This window comes from Neomonachus schauinslandi, chromosome 6 (genome assembly GCF_002201575.2).
Source record: "Neomonachus schauinslandi chromosome 6, ASM220157v2, whole genome shotgun sequence".
Classification (NCBI taxonomy): Eukaryota; Metazoa; Chordata; class Mammalia; order Carnivora; family Phocidae; genus Neomonachus; species Neomonachus schauinslandi.
This window is the reverse complement of record NC_058408.1, coordinates 43,138,285-43,152,645: the sequence shown is the minus strand read 5'-3', so window position 1 is coordinate 43,152,645 and position 14,361 is coordinate 43,138,285. Positions and strand designations below refer to the sequence as shown.

Here is a 14,361-nt window from a genome sequence, read left to right as displayed (position 1 = left end):
CTTCAAATCTATGAGGTTATTTGACTCCTCGGAGGTATATTCATATGCTATTGGGTACCTGGGGGTTGCTTTTATCTCCTTGGGGCTACTTTCAGGTTTACGATCCTTATATTTTCCAGTCTTCTAAAATGACTATGGACAGCAGATGGCATATTCCCTAACCAGTACCTATTGTAGTTCTTAACTCTATATGGCCCCCAAATACAGCTGTCCTAAGAGACTCAAGAAAGCCATCCATAATGGAGGTTACAATTAATATAAGCGGTTCTAAAACAACAATCTTCAGAAGCACTATGGGCCACATTTCCTTGACTATGCACACGATTCAGTATCAAGAGGACTATTCATTCAAACGGCTAAAGAAACAAATGCTATCTCAGATTGCCTTAACAGAATACTATGTATTTTTAACTTTTTTCTTTTAAAGATATTATTTATTTGGGGCGGGGGGGACGTGCACAAGTGGAGGCAGGAGGGCAGAGGGTGAGGGAGAAGTAGACTCCCCACTGAGCAGGGAGCCTGTTGCACTGGCTGGATCCCAGGACCCTGGGATCATGACCTGAGCCGAAGGCAGACACTTAACCAACTGAGCTGCCTGGGTACCCCTGGAATACTTTATATTATTAAAAATATTAAGACTATTAAAAACTGTATTCTACAATGACCAATCAGTATGCTCAGGTCCATCTTTTATATTCCAGGTACGATGTCAATGCATTCAAATGTGGTTAATGGAGTCTTAAAGCCTATCTCCCGGGCTGAACTATAGATGTTTGTAAGACAAAGGAAACATACTAGGACCCCACAGAATTTTTTAAACTTTTAAAGACATTACAGGAAAAATGTATCAGAGACTGATTTTGGGACAAGCACTAGGACAAAGATTCATTACGACTGACAGTTCAGAGTCATTTGTCCAAAATCAGAACACAAGCTACATTCCCACATGGATGGAAATTTTCAAGCATAAGTGACCACCTATTAAGTTAAGTGACCACCTATTATGAACATTCTAGGAATTCTCTGAAGTATTTTTCAACTTCATGATTCTCTCACTTTATGAAGGAATATAAGTAAAAGAGGACCAATAGAGAAGTGAAAGCTGTTTTCAAATGCAAAGAAGTAAAATAACATTTCATTTCACCCTATAGCTCACTGCTTACATTTGTTACAGCATATGTGTCGAAACCTGTACATTTCACAGATAAAGCCACTAGAAATGTCCAAATTATCTGGGAAAGGACACAAAATAGTAGCAAATTATACTAAGTTTAAGACTATAATAACAAAAGCCTATTTTGTCTAGAACACACAAAAGCCATTTTTGGCTAAATTAACTTGGCTTTGATATTTATTAGATGGCTAGTGAAAAAAAAACACCTTCTCACTTGAGCAGAAGTGATTTTGTTCTACTCATGACATGCGAACAACTTCTGAGAACATAGGTTTTCAGCTCATCTGCTGAATTCTGCATCTCTTCCTATATGACTGTTTTTGAGATTAAAAGTGGAAAGTGGTAGTAAGGAAGGAGGGCAAAGCAGAGCTCAAGACTCCTTTTTTTTTCCCCCAAGATTTTTTTTATTTATTCATTTGATTGAGAGAGAGAGCACAAGCAGCAGGGGGAGAGGCAGAGGGAGAGGGAGAAACAGACTCCCCGATGAGCAGGGAGCCCAACACGGGGCTCGATCCCAGGACTCTATGATCATGACCTGAGCTGAAGGCAGAGGCTTAACCATCTGAGCCACCCAGGCACCCCAAAGGACTCCTCTTTTAAACAACATACGCCGCTTCTAAACAATATATCTCCTATAAGACAGGTAAGCATTAAGAGCAAGGATATTAACAAAAAAACAAACAACAAAAAAAAGAGCAAGGACATTTTATTGGTCATAGTACTTGGGGTTGGAACTTTCACTATGAGGCAAAGGATTCAGAGCCAGTTTTGGGAGTGGGAAGGATAATCAAAGAACATTTTGAGAAGAAAGCTAAGGGTCCTTTCCCAGAAAAATATAGACCTATCATGTTTTTTAAGCCTAAGATAGCACTGATTTTAAATGCAACATTCATTCCTTCAGTAATATTTTTTAGGCCAAAAAACCCAACTATCACATCAAACACAGACACTGATTATAAGATCTACTTCAATTTCAGAAATTTTAAAAAATATGATTTGTATGTATACACATAAATGCATAGGCACAAACAATTCTGGCTACTCTGAGGTTCACTACTCCTCCCCAAGGATCAATTACGTGCCCCAGGTTAAGCATCAGATTCTAAGTCAAGGTCTGAGGCAGCCTGACAGGTGGTATCTGGCTTCTATGCAATGGTCTCCTTCTAGGTGCCAAAAGTACAGGGTTAGAGCTGATGGGAACTGCTTTAACCTGAGAAGGCTTGGAAGAGTAATTAGCTTTTCCCTAAGCTCTGGGACAAATTCACAGGCATCACTTATTGCTGGTAAGGTAATATAATGTAGTAGTTAAAAGGAAGAAGCCCAAAGGCAAATTGTTTGGTTTTGAATCCCAGTTCCACTACGTCCTGTGTTAATAACTTGGGCAATTTACTTAACTCTTTGTGCCTTAATTTATCGAAGGAGAAATACTAAATAAAATAATATGTACATCTTAGAATCATAATAAACTTTATATGAGCCTAAAAAATACCAGATGTTTAAAACAGAACCTGGCATACTTTAAGCATTCAGTTAGTCAACCGTTAACTGTTTTGTTAGCTTGCCTACTCTTGCTCTGAATATTAAGGTAAGATGGAGAGGAGCAAGACTTGCATGTGAACTTGGGGATAAAGTATCCTTAATCTTGTCTGATTCTAGGCCCAAAGAGTCCCTCTCTAGCCCAGACAAAAAGAATCGCTTCCATGGTTCAGTTCAACTTATCACTGAAAATTAGAACAAGACTTAAATTCTTCTTCTTTTTTTAATTTTAAAGAGCCTAATGTGGCTACCGAGGGGAGTTAATAAAAGAATTAAAAATAGCCTGGCCTCTAGGTGTTTCCACCTCTCAAACTCTTACCAACACCAGACACATACCTTGTAAGCTGGCTTACTACTTACCTGAGTTACTACAATATTACACTCTGCTGCTCTATCATTCTGGATGAAGTCATCTAGAATAAACTGTGGAACTTGTGTGGTTTTACCACATCCAGTAGCGCCTCGGATAATGACAACTGAATTTTGACTAATTGCTTCCAGGATTTCACTTTCAAATTTCTTCACAGGCAGCAACTCTCTCTCCTGTAAGATCTTTTTTTTTGAGAGAGAGAGATGAAGGGAGGGGCAGAGGGAGAGAATCTTAAGTAGATTCCACACTGAACACAGAGCCCGACACGGGGCTCAACCTCATGACCCTGAGAGATCATGACCCAAACTGAAACCAAGAGTTGGATGACGAACGAGGTGAGCCACCCAGGTACCCCTAAAATCTGTTTTACGAAAGCTCCATGGCAGTCAAAGTTTTACCAACATATACATTAGAAGCAACTCTCTTAATCCTAAAAAAAATTTCCCATCTCTATAAAAACATTCCTTTCCACTGGCTTCATACTCAAAATATATTTTTTCATAAAACAATGCATATATTTATATCTCTAACAGAAATGCCTCTCTTCCCTGAATTTCTGAAGAATCTATATTGTGGCCTTGTCTACCCTCTTGTTTTCCTCCTTTCTCCCTGAACATTCCATATACATTCCCCTTCTTACAACATTTTAATGTTGTTTTACTCAAAAAATAGTGAAAAATGCCAAAAAAAAAAGTTATTCCCCAAATCTCTCCATTTACATTAACTAAGAATCCCAGGCCCTTAACTCAAAAAAATTATCCTCAGAGGTAGCTACACAATTAGAGGTTTGGTAAATACCTTTGGATCCACCTCCCTAGAAAGAGCAAAATACATTATTCACTGTTCTTTTGCCCATACCTAGAAAGTTCTAAAGCTCTGGGCACCATATGTCTAAATACTTCACTGACTTACTGCTGGCAAATCGTGATCCTGTTCCAGCTGGTACATTAACTCATTCTTGAGGTCCATACTTATTTGTTCTGGAGTAGCCTGTAAAATGAGAAGGCAACAGTCAAACAAAAGCACGTAACTTAGCCTCAAACTGAAAACATTTTTAAAAATCTGGGCTTTTTAATGAAATATATTAAAAAATAAAACACAAGAGTCTGAGCTCAAAAACAATGTTGCACTCACATAAGCCAGGGGCCCCTCATCAATGTTGCTACTAGTCCAAGGATTCCAATTGGATTGTGGAGGTGACCAAGGAACCACACCCATTTGGTTTTGTCGCTGGGATGGCTCAAAGTGAGCCAATTTGCCAAGGTTCAGTACGACAGGCATAAAAGGATCATCAGGCTATTAAAAAATAAGAAAAACAAAAAACAATACCAGTCGCTTATCGGACTAGAAATTTTCAATACAAAGGTGTACTAAGTTAACTGTATGCTTACTGGGGGCACGATCTCAAGATTTAGCTCCTGAATGATGTTTTGCAGCTGATGTTCTAAATCTTGTGAGAGGTTAACTTTGTAAGGCTCCACCTACAGAAAAAGGATAGCCATGAAAATTATGTTAACATACACATGAACACTACTCAAATCTACTATAGCAGGGCTAAGAGCATGCAGTCAGCACTAGGTCTACAATATTCCTGAAGCCAATAAGTCAGTTCCTCATCGTGTAAAACTGACTGATGATTATTTACTCATTGTCCACTCGAACACAGTATCATGCCAGACAGATGATTAGTCAGGCCATTTCCATTTCTTAAGGTTAAGATTCCAAGAACTATGAATTAAACTTCTTTAGCCAAATCAAAAACTAAATTGAATCATTCCCTCTGGGCTACTAAGTCTAAAGACTCACTGTCTCTCCTTCTTTCTTCTTTGTAAGTCCAGAGTAAGCTTCAATTACTCCAAGATGGTAGAGTTGTCTGACAAGTGACAGGGCACAGGACTGTGCTGCCAGTTTTTTATTTGATCCATGTTCACGTGCGAAAATCCCTATAATTTAAGTTCAGGATTACTAAAGATGAAAGGATAAATCATCCTAGTAAAGAAACATCTCATCATAGGCAACTAGGGGCTTAGGTACAAAAGTCCCCTAAAATACAGAGTATGTTACAGACTCTAAGTTCTTTTTCATGTTAACTGCTAACCAAAAGCAATTCCATTAACAGCATACTGACTAAATAACCATCTTGATTACAGGCAGATACTAAGACACAGACAAATCATTATAAAAGCAGAAAACCTATTTCAACCAAGTTGTCATTATTAATATCATCTAGCGTTAAAACAAAGAAAGAAAACGTAGTTTAATTTTTGAAAAGCGAAACAAGGCAAGAAATGAAAATGGGTCCAAAGTGGTTACTTAGACCAGGAGTTGGCAATCTTCCATAAAGAGTAAGATAATGAATAGTTTAGGCTTGGCAGGCCACATAGTGTCTATCACCGCCACTCAACTCTGCCTAGCGTGAAAGCATCCATAGACAACACATAAACTAAGGTTTTACAACCTATGGGCCCAGGAACTAAAAATGGCTTGTTTTTAAAGGGTTGTAAAAATAAGACAAAAATAACAATGGGTGATATATGGGACCTGCAAAGCTTAAAATATTTACGATCTAGCCTTTTATCAAAGTTTGCTAGCCCCTGAAATAAACAAGTATAGCTGTGTTCTAATAAAATTTTGTTTATAGAACAGGTAATGGGCTGTATTTGGCCAGAGGCCTATAATTTGCTTATCCTGGCATCAGACTGAAGCCAGCAACTACTCAAATTCTTAAAGAAAATGCTAATACAAAGTGTCTTCTCCTCCAGTATCATTCAGCTTTAGGAGATGACATAAGGTAAGGAAGGGGCACAGATACTTTTAGGCCTACTAGCCAATTTAGTCAAATTAATTCTGAAAGTCAGATCAACGGCACAAGTTGGACTGCCTTTATCCTCTTCTCTTAACATCCCATCTACTCAAAGTTTTATTTTTAAAGTCTAGGATAAAAAAATTCAACACCATCTCTTGATAATTCATTTGAAGGTTTGATTTTATGAGGAAAGTCTTTCATACACTATAAATTTAAATCCTTAGTGTTAGTTGCAGAATTCTCAAGCTGAAAAGAATCTTAGGCCGTTTCTCTCAATTTGCAGGTAAGTTAACGGGGTCCCAGCAATGTTAATAACAAAACCAGTAAACTAGTTCCTTACTTTCAAGCATAACACACTGCCTGTTGTAAACTTACTAAGAATAGAGAATACAGGATTATATCTTTACCTTTTCACTTCCTTTATGAATACCCCCCAAATCCATTCCTGTTTCCTCAGGGTAACTTTTACACCTCTTCTTGACTCTAAGACTCTTAAATGCTACACATCCACCTTGGGGCTTCAAATGCTGTCATCTACTCTACATTTACTCTACTTTCTAAATTTTACCTAACTACCTGAACAAATTTATGTACGGAGATTAAAAAAAAATGTTTTAGAGCTGTCTGGCTGGCAGATTCCTAATTAGCCTACCTACCATCTCTTACCCTTTGAAATAAATACTAGCACGATCTTTTTTTTTTTTTCACCTGCAAACTGGGAAACTGGGCCCTCGAATTCATGTAATTACTAATATTCTAAAATACCCCAGGATGCTACCTTTCAATTAATACTCTTTCAATTAATAAAGATTCTATGTATGTGGCTGAAGACTTTAATGTATTACTCCACTATATAAGACTCAAGAGTTATCAGGGAAGCAGTAACACTTACTTCTGCCCAGCTGCTTGATGTAAATGGTCATTTCTGCAATAAAGCTCCTGTAACAACATATACAAACAAGGTTAGGAATTTCACTGTTAGAAATTACTAAATCCAGGACTCCCAAATCAGGCAGGCTTTCCAACTGCTTAGGCAAGGCACAGCAAAAAACCACTGTAAACACTTATTTCTGTTCAATCCTAGAACGAATCAAGTATATGTAAACTTCAAATAATGTACAACATGGTACAAGACAACTATAATCAAAGCTGACAAGCCAACTGTTCACGAAAAGAAAATGTTAAGGTTTTAGATTCTGTGTTTACTTACTCCAAAGGTTGCAGTTTCGATAGCTAGAAGACATTCAATGAAAAGGAATTTTCCATTTAGCCTGGGGCCAAGAAATAACACAGTCCCCAAATTCTTTAAATTATGGTTGTGATTATTTTAAGATTGCTTTGCATGGGCCACCCACTAATGACTTATCTGTTAAGATAAGCTAAATATATGCATGCATGCACACATACACATGAACATACAAACACTATGCATGTATCTGTGGCTCCTGAGGCAGGGGTCTGGTATCTGCCTGCAGTTGGAAGCAGCCCTTGATAACAAAAAACTTAGCTTATTTATACCACACTTATTTAAACCAGGGAACAAAATATTTTTGGAAATTAGAGCTCAAATCGCTAGCAGATTCTAGGGGATGAATTTAGTTTCAATAAAGCAAAAACTGTCCTTTGAAAACTATATGCTTTCTGATCCTTCCACTGCTCAGGTACATTCTAGCCTTGACTGTGCTGTGAATAAAAGGTAGGTAAGGCTTAAGAAAAAGTAAATGTTAGACTCCTTCCTATACCTCTTGTGAACTGACCTTCAGGCACAGCGGCTTCAGGGGTCAAAGGCCACTGGCTTTCAAGGGAACAACATCCACCCTTTCATTAATGACACCGATGCCAGTATGTTTCTCAGCCAGGCTTAAAGTCAGCACTCAATCTCATTCTCCTCCACCTAGGGGGAACAGCGACACCAGAAATCAGTTTACAATAGTTTTCCATGTGATTGCTTAGTTCAGCCTAAGCAGCAGCACATGTGTGTATGAACACAGACCTCTGGTGTTGCTGTCTGTTATGCCTTTAAATAAAGGACATACAAGGAGATGCTGTCCTAGCTCCCCCAATTGTCTTTGCCTTCCTCATTGTCATATCCTGAATTCTTCAATTCTTTTTCTATCAGGAGTCAATGATAAGATACTGGTATCAAAACATGTTTACAACAAGCTTCAGACACATTTACTTGTTCTTAAAGTCACCAAGGGCTACTAATAAGCTCAATCAGTTCAGAAGGACAAAATATTAAAGAAAAATCAACAAATGGATCCTTCCTTTATAACCTCTGAGGGTTTTAAAAAATCTAATGTCAAATTAAGTATTGAGAATTCAGGATTGAACAAACAGGAAGCAGGGTGATCCATGCTCTGAACATCATTTTGACCACAGCGTCAAAGTTTTTTTTAGTAATAATTATTTTAGGATTACTAGATGCATCGAGGGGAGAACACTCTGATTTTCAAGGAAAATACTTTTTATGTATTTTGAATAATTTATTTCATATAAAGGACAGCAAATTAAATCAACCAGAAGGTTTCCACTATAGCCTTCTTTCTCTTCCAATAAAAATACAGTGCCCCCAGAAAGTGTCTAATCCATATGAGCCTTCCTGGGAGTAATAATTACTACACCCTGGAATGCTCTCAGGAAGAATAGCAAGCAGGCTGAGAAACATACTGTCAACTGTTACAACGACCTCCCTTTATGTTCAGTTTTATATATTTAACAGAATAAAAGTAAGCTATTTTAACTCACATACAATGACTGAAGCTATCCTTCAGCTTTACAGTAAGCCCTTAAACACTTCAACAGGACTCTAAGAGCTGGCAACTTTCAAAGCGAAAGGAAAATTTGGATCTAGATGCAATGCAGTCTGAGACTCTGGAACTTAAGTGTCTAACTTGACCCATTAAAGAAATAATCCTTACAACTACCTTTAACAATACCACAGTGAAAAAACTCACCACCTCAGGCTGCTTTTTAAATCAGGGACAAACCACCACTTGTGGCATGATTTTTGCCTCTCAGATACAAATGAGAACCTCATAAGTCTAGCAACACAAACAGCAGATTTTTGCAGAACTTCTAAAATCCTCCTCCTAAATAAAAATCATGGTAAACTACTAATTACGAATCAATGATAATTTTTCTTAGGCAAAGTATCTTCTTTTCACAATTCATTGCTAATCAAAAAACTGAATTAGGTAACACACACAAAAATAGAACAATGACTATATAAAACAACCCTAACTTACTATAGAAGAAAAAGACTGAAACAAGCAAACCTGTTGTGATCAGGACCCACTTGGGTGTACTTATATTCTCCTTGAATCTTTTCCTTTTGGAAATACTGGTTCAGACGAGCCTTAGCATTTTCCAATGTCCAGTTTCCATGAAGCCCAGCATTTAAATCCACTTCTTCTGACTCTAAAGTCTGTTGAATCAATGACAATTAAATTTGGCTGCATTAATTTTAGTTATGCATATCTAAGGTACAGAAATTTATAACAGTATCTTCTTTGTACTACCCTTTATAATGCAAAAACTGTTTTTAATGCTTCTATTCCTAGACCAAAGTGAACCAGAAATAGTTTTTGCTACATCTGGTGATCCTACTGTATAAACAAGCTATTAGTTAATGTATTGTGTATTTAAATTATTCCTGAGAAACCTTGACAAATTTTGTGTTGGCTTTAACACTTTAAACATATTAAGTGGAAAAATAACCTTTTCTATGAAGACATTTTTGAGGGCTCATGAAATGAGGTTTACTAAGGTAATTACATTTCCTGTAAAACAGATGAGGATACATTCTATCACCAGAAAAAGTTTTGTTTCATAGGCAATTCTAGTGACCAGATTTAATGGGTAGCTTCGGTTTATGCTGTCTTGTGTGAACAAGTAGCCTCAAACAATGACTTAAAAGAATCACCAAATCATTAAGTTGTGAATATCTTAAGTCTTGCAGTGAACCAAGTACTAAGTGACAATCCTGGGTATGTGACAGAGGGTGATAGGATAGCCTTACCGCTTGTACTTCTTGTTCTTCCTTTCTTGAATAATAATCCTTCAAGTTGGCTCCTCGATCCCAGGTGGGCCCAGGAGGACCATAGCCAGAGGCCCCAATTCCAGAATTATTTTCTATTAGAAAAGAAAATGAAATATTTAAGAAGATCCTAAATATTTTAAAGAATATTTTTAGATTTTGGCATTCTGTAACTAGAAAGCAAAGTTTCTCAATTATTTGGAAATGTGCCCCAAATCTTCATGACTTACTTGAAAACTGTTTTATGATTGAAATTTGGTCTAAATTGATAACCTCAAGGCTGGTATGTATGGAGGGAGCTACTAGCAATGATCATAAGTGACTGACAATCTAGCATACATTTTCAAGTTGATTAAACTTGATGACTGATTAAATTTGTTCAAACTGCTTCTTTGCTAAATATGACCTTGAGAGAAACCTGTTAGCACTAGTGATGGGGATAAGAAGCTGAAAAGGTATAAGAAAGTGTTAAACCTTGGTAAGAAAGCAGACTAACTAAAGATACCTAATACTGCCTGATTATTAACTCCACTAAGTCTATGACATGCTTTTTAAAAAATTTATTCCTCACAACAATCTTATGAAATAAATACTACTGTTATTCTCATTTCATAAATACTGGATCTAAGACTTAAGTAACTTGACCAAGATCCTAGTTAATCTATCCTATACTGGGGCAAGACCAATAAAAAGCTTTGATAACATAAGAATTCAGTAACACCTTGGATGCACAAGGTATAAGTCTACGATACATTTGATAGGATTAAGTTAGAAACAAGAAAGGGCAATAAATAAGACCCTTTAATCAAATGTTCTAGCCTGTGCAAAATTTATCGAGAAATAAAAATTAGTAAAAGCTAATGGAAGTAAGGAATTAAGCTATATCACACTTTGTAAGAGAAATCACTGGTGGTATTTGTAAATTTATGAAGGCCCTGGGTTGTCACGACATTATGAGTTCACGTAGTTATCTTTCTATCCAAATGAGAAAGAGATGAAGACTAAGAAGGATTATGCGTATCTTATCGTGTCATACATACACATTCAAGTCCCTTACCTGCCTTAAGAGCCAAATGTGGAGGAAGAGGCCCTCCCATGGTTGTTGGTAAACCTCCACCCGTAGTTGCTGTGGTGTCAGGTGTATCAGTAATTGGGGGTGGAGGAGGTGCTACCTGCAAGAGGCAAAGTCAGGGCAGGATCAGTAATTTCATCCTCACAGGGAGTAGTAAATTTTTTTATACTTAAAGGAGGTCCATGTGTCACCCCCTCCTAACCCCATAATATTAACATCTTTGTTTTCAATGTCTAGAATCTATTATATCCTTACTTGAGGCAGAAAAGAAAAAGGGTAGTAAATATTACTTGTAATTCTCCACCTGGAGATTTTATATGTGTAAACAAATACAGTTTTTCCACAAAAAGTGGGATCGGTTTATGGTGTATAATTTTTTTCCACTTAGTAGCTTTATAAATACATTCCACATTCAAGAAGTATCTGTTAAGAACCTTCTATAGAGTAGACACTGTTCTGGGTACTGAGGATAAAATGAACAAAAGAAACACATGTTCTGTACTTAGAGCTATTCAAATAGCTATACTCTGATTCTTACAGAGCTAAACAATGAATAAATACATAATATGTCAAGTATGATACAATACTATAGAAAAAAATGAAGCACAAAAGAGAAATAGGGACTGTGAGATATCTGTTTAAATAAAGTTAATTGGCGAAGCCACACTCATAAGTAAAGAGAGATGGAACAAGTGAGACCAAAGAAGAGTACGGGGAGGAGAGATTTCCAGAGAGAATGTCACATTCCAAGATGTAAAATATTTTATGTACATCTACTTTTTTAAAAAGATTTGAGAGAGAACACGCTAGAAAGAAAGAGAGAGAGCGTGCTCACTTAAGGACAAGCAGGGGGAGGGGCAGAGGGAGAGGGAGAAGCAGACTCCCCGCTGAGCAGGGAGCCCGATGGTGGGGGGGGGGGGGGTCCATCGATCCCAGGACCGTGGTATCAAGTCCTGAGCCAAAGGCAGACCCTTAACCAACTAAGCCACCCAGGCGTCCCGGCATCAACATTTTAAAAAGCACCATAGTGCATTACTGAAAGGTTGCACCTGCACTATGTATCTGACAATCTATTTCCTCACGTCCTCTCCAATTCTAGGAATTACATCAAGTGTTTTTACATCTTTACCAATATTAGCTTAGTTTTTTGTTACGGCAACCTATTTTAATTTACATTTTCTCTGCCTATTATTCTATCTGAATATTCACTGATCTCATTAATTTCTAAGAATTTAACATCTCAGTGCTGCTCACTTCACTCTTTGTCATACAAGTTGCAAATAATTTTTGTTGTCCTTTTCCTTTTTTCACTTTGTAAATGCTTATTGCCCAAAAAGGTACTTTTTGTTTGTGTAATCCAATCTAGTTTCTGCCTGTGATATCCTCCATAAAATGGCCTTTCCTGTCCAAAACCTATTCTGCATTATTTTCATATATTTCATTTTGGAGATAGTTTCATGTAAATACAGTTACTATAATCTCACAATAATTAAAATTATTAATATGTGGACCAGCTACTACTTCTAACTTTTTAAAATTCTCCTTGGCTATTTTTCAGCAATTATTTTTCCTAATTAACTTTTCTTTCATTTTTTTTAAGATTTTATTTATTTATTTGAGAGAGTGAGAGAGAAGGAGCAGGGGAGGGGCAGAGGAAGAGGGAGGAGCAGGGAGCCTGACGTGAAGCTCAATCCCAGGACTCCAGGATCATGACCTGAGCCAAAAACAGACGCTTAATTGACTGAGCCACCCAGGCGCCCCCCCCCCAATTAACTTTTCTATTTTATCAAATAATGGTAAAATATATACAATTTACTTGGGGAAAACGGCCTTCCTTACTTACAAGAAAGTAACTGACATCTTATGATAATGGAACCTCCTACCCAGAAACAGTATGGCTCTACATTTCATTAAATCATCTATCTGTTGAGACAATTCTCCATTAGTATCTTGTAGTTCTCCAAGTCTTATTTAAACATCTTCTCAAGGATGTCTGAATAGCAAACAACCTTGGAAGGTAGAGATATTTTCCTCCAGAATAGGGAGCAGATTTTTTCCAAATGAGTAAAGATAGGGAGGGTGGCAGGTTTGCCAGCAGCCCCCTTATAAGACTGAGGGTTTCTTAAACTCAAAGTACCTCAAGTATAATACAAACTCTCTGTGCCCTCAGTATCCACACGGATCTGCTCCATATCGTCCCCAAGATTTGGGGACACGTGGGAACCAATACAAACATGAAGCTGATGCCCCCTGCTATCCCATGAGTAATAACATCCTTTGTCTCTCACTCAGAAGTCTTCTGTCTTCTGCAAGCAGGCTAAATTGTCAGACTGCAAATATGGTAAAATCTCAGACTCTTTCAGACTTCTTGATACTATCCTTCAGTAAAAATCTGTTACATTGTTCTTAAAGGTCCTACCAACTACATATTCTTAAGTTCTTTGTAATTTTCACTATTACAGTGAATAGGATTTTTTCCAATTAAATTCTTTATGATATTTACACTTCATTTTTTTCTCTTAATTACATACCCTTATTTTTTATTTACTGTATTCGTGGTGATAGTGCTTGGTCTGAAATTAAAACTTTACAGAAACTCCCCTAGTTCAATGCATCTTAAACTATCTGCAGTGAAGAACTGGTTTTGAGTTCTTTCCCCTAATCCACTGGAAACAATATTTTTGTAAATATACAAAAAATGAACTGCTCCTAGAAATATAAAACATACAAAATACAAACCCAAGTGTATCACAATTCCATTAGTGTTTCTAGATATGCATGCATTTATGTACTTACCACCTCAACATTTTGAACACTGCTCTATGACCTGTTTTTAGTACAGTGTTTATTGTTTTTGCTATTTATTATTTTTAAAAGAGTTTATTTTTAAGTAATCTCTATACCCAAATGGGGCTCAAACTCAGAACCCCGAGATCAAGAGTTGCATGCTCCATCAATTCAGCCAGCCAGGCACACCTACTATTATTTTTAGATGATACTTTTCAACACGTCAAGAAGTATTTTTCTACTCCATTTCCTAAGTACTTTATTGGTAATAAGTATTTAATTTTATTTTTTAAAAGATTTTATTTGTGAGAGAGAGTGCTCATGCGTGCACGAATGGGGGGGGAGGTCATGGGAGAGGGAGAAGCAGACTCCCTACCAAGCATGGAGCCCCACGCAAGGCTTGATCCCAGGACCCTGAGATCATGACCTAAGCGGAAGGTCATGCTTAACTGAAGCCACCCAAGCACCCCTCAAATGCTTTTTTTAAACCTCTATTAAGTAAACCACTGAGTATATAGGTACTTTTCTCTTATGAACTCATTAACATGATGTAGCAAGAAAGTCTGATTACCAGGTT

At 37.2% G+C, this 14,361-nt stretch overlaps 1 protein-coding gene across 2 annotated transcripts in view; it reads right to left on the bottom strand.

Annotated features, from left to right (window-relative positions):
* The window catches only part of DHX9 (DExH-box helicase 9), a 52,072-nt gene that overhangs the window by 21,781 nt on the left and 15,930 nt on the right, over positions 1 to 14,361 (bottom strand). Inside the window, exons 4-12 of one of the 2 annotated variants that reach the window (XM_021682770.2) lie at positions 10,983 to 11,097; positions 9,908 to 10,020; positions 9,165 to 9,313; positions 6,779 to 6,825; positions 4,887 to 5,023; positions 4,472 to 4,561; positions 4,215 to 4,376; positions 3,993 to 4,070; positions 3,071 to 3,262 (exon numbers count right to left, since the gene is read on the bottom strand). In XM_021682770.2, coding sequence (XP_021538445.1) covers positions 3,071 to 3,262; positions 3,993 to 4,070; positions 4,215 to 4,376; positions 4,472 to 4,561; positions 4,887 to 5,023; positions 6,779 to 6,825; positions 9,165 to 9,313; positions 9,908 to 10,020; positions 10,983 to 11,097 — 1,083 coding nt within the window. Of the gene's footprint in view, positions 1 to 3,070; positions 3,263 to 3,992; positions 4,071 to 4,214; positions 4,377 to 4,471; positions 4,562 to 4,886; positions 5,024 to 6,778; positions 6,826 to 7,643; positions 7,722 to 9,164; positions 9,314 to 9,907; positions 10,021 to 10,982; positions 11,098 to 14,361 lie in introns of those variants that run through there. The other variant, XM_021682771.2, reaches the window with a different exon arrangement.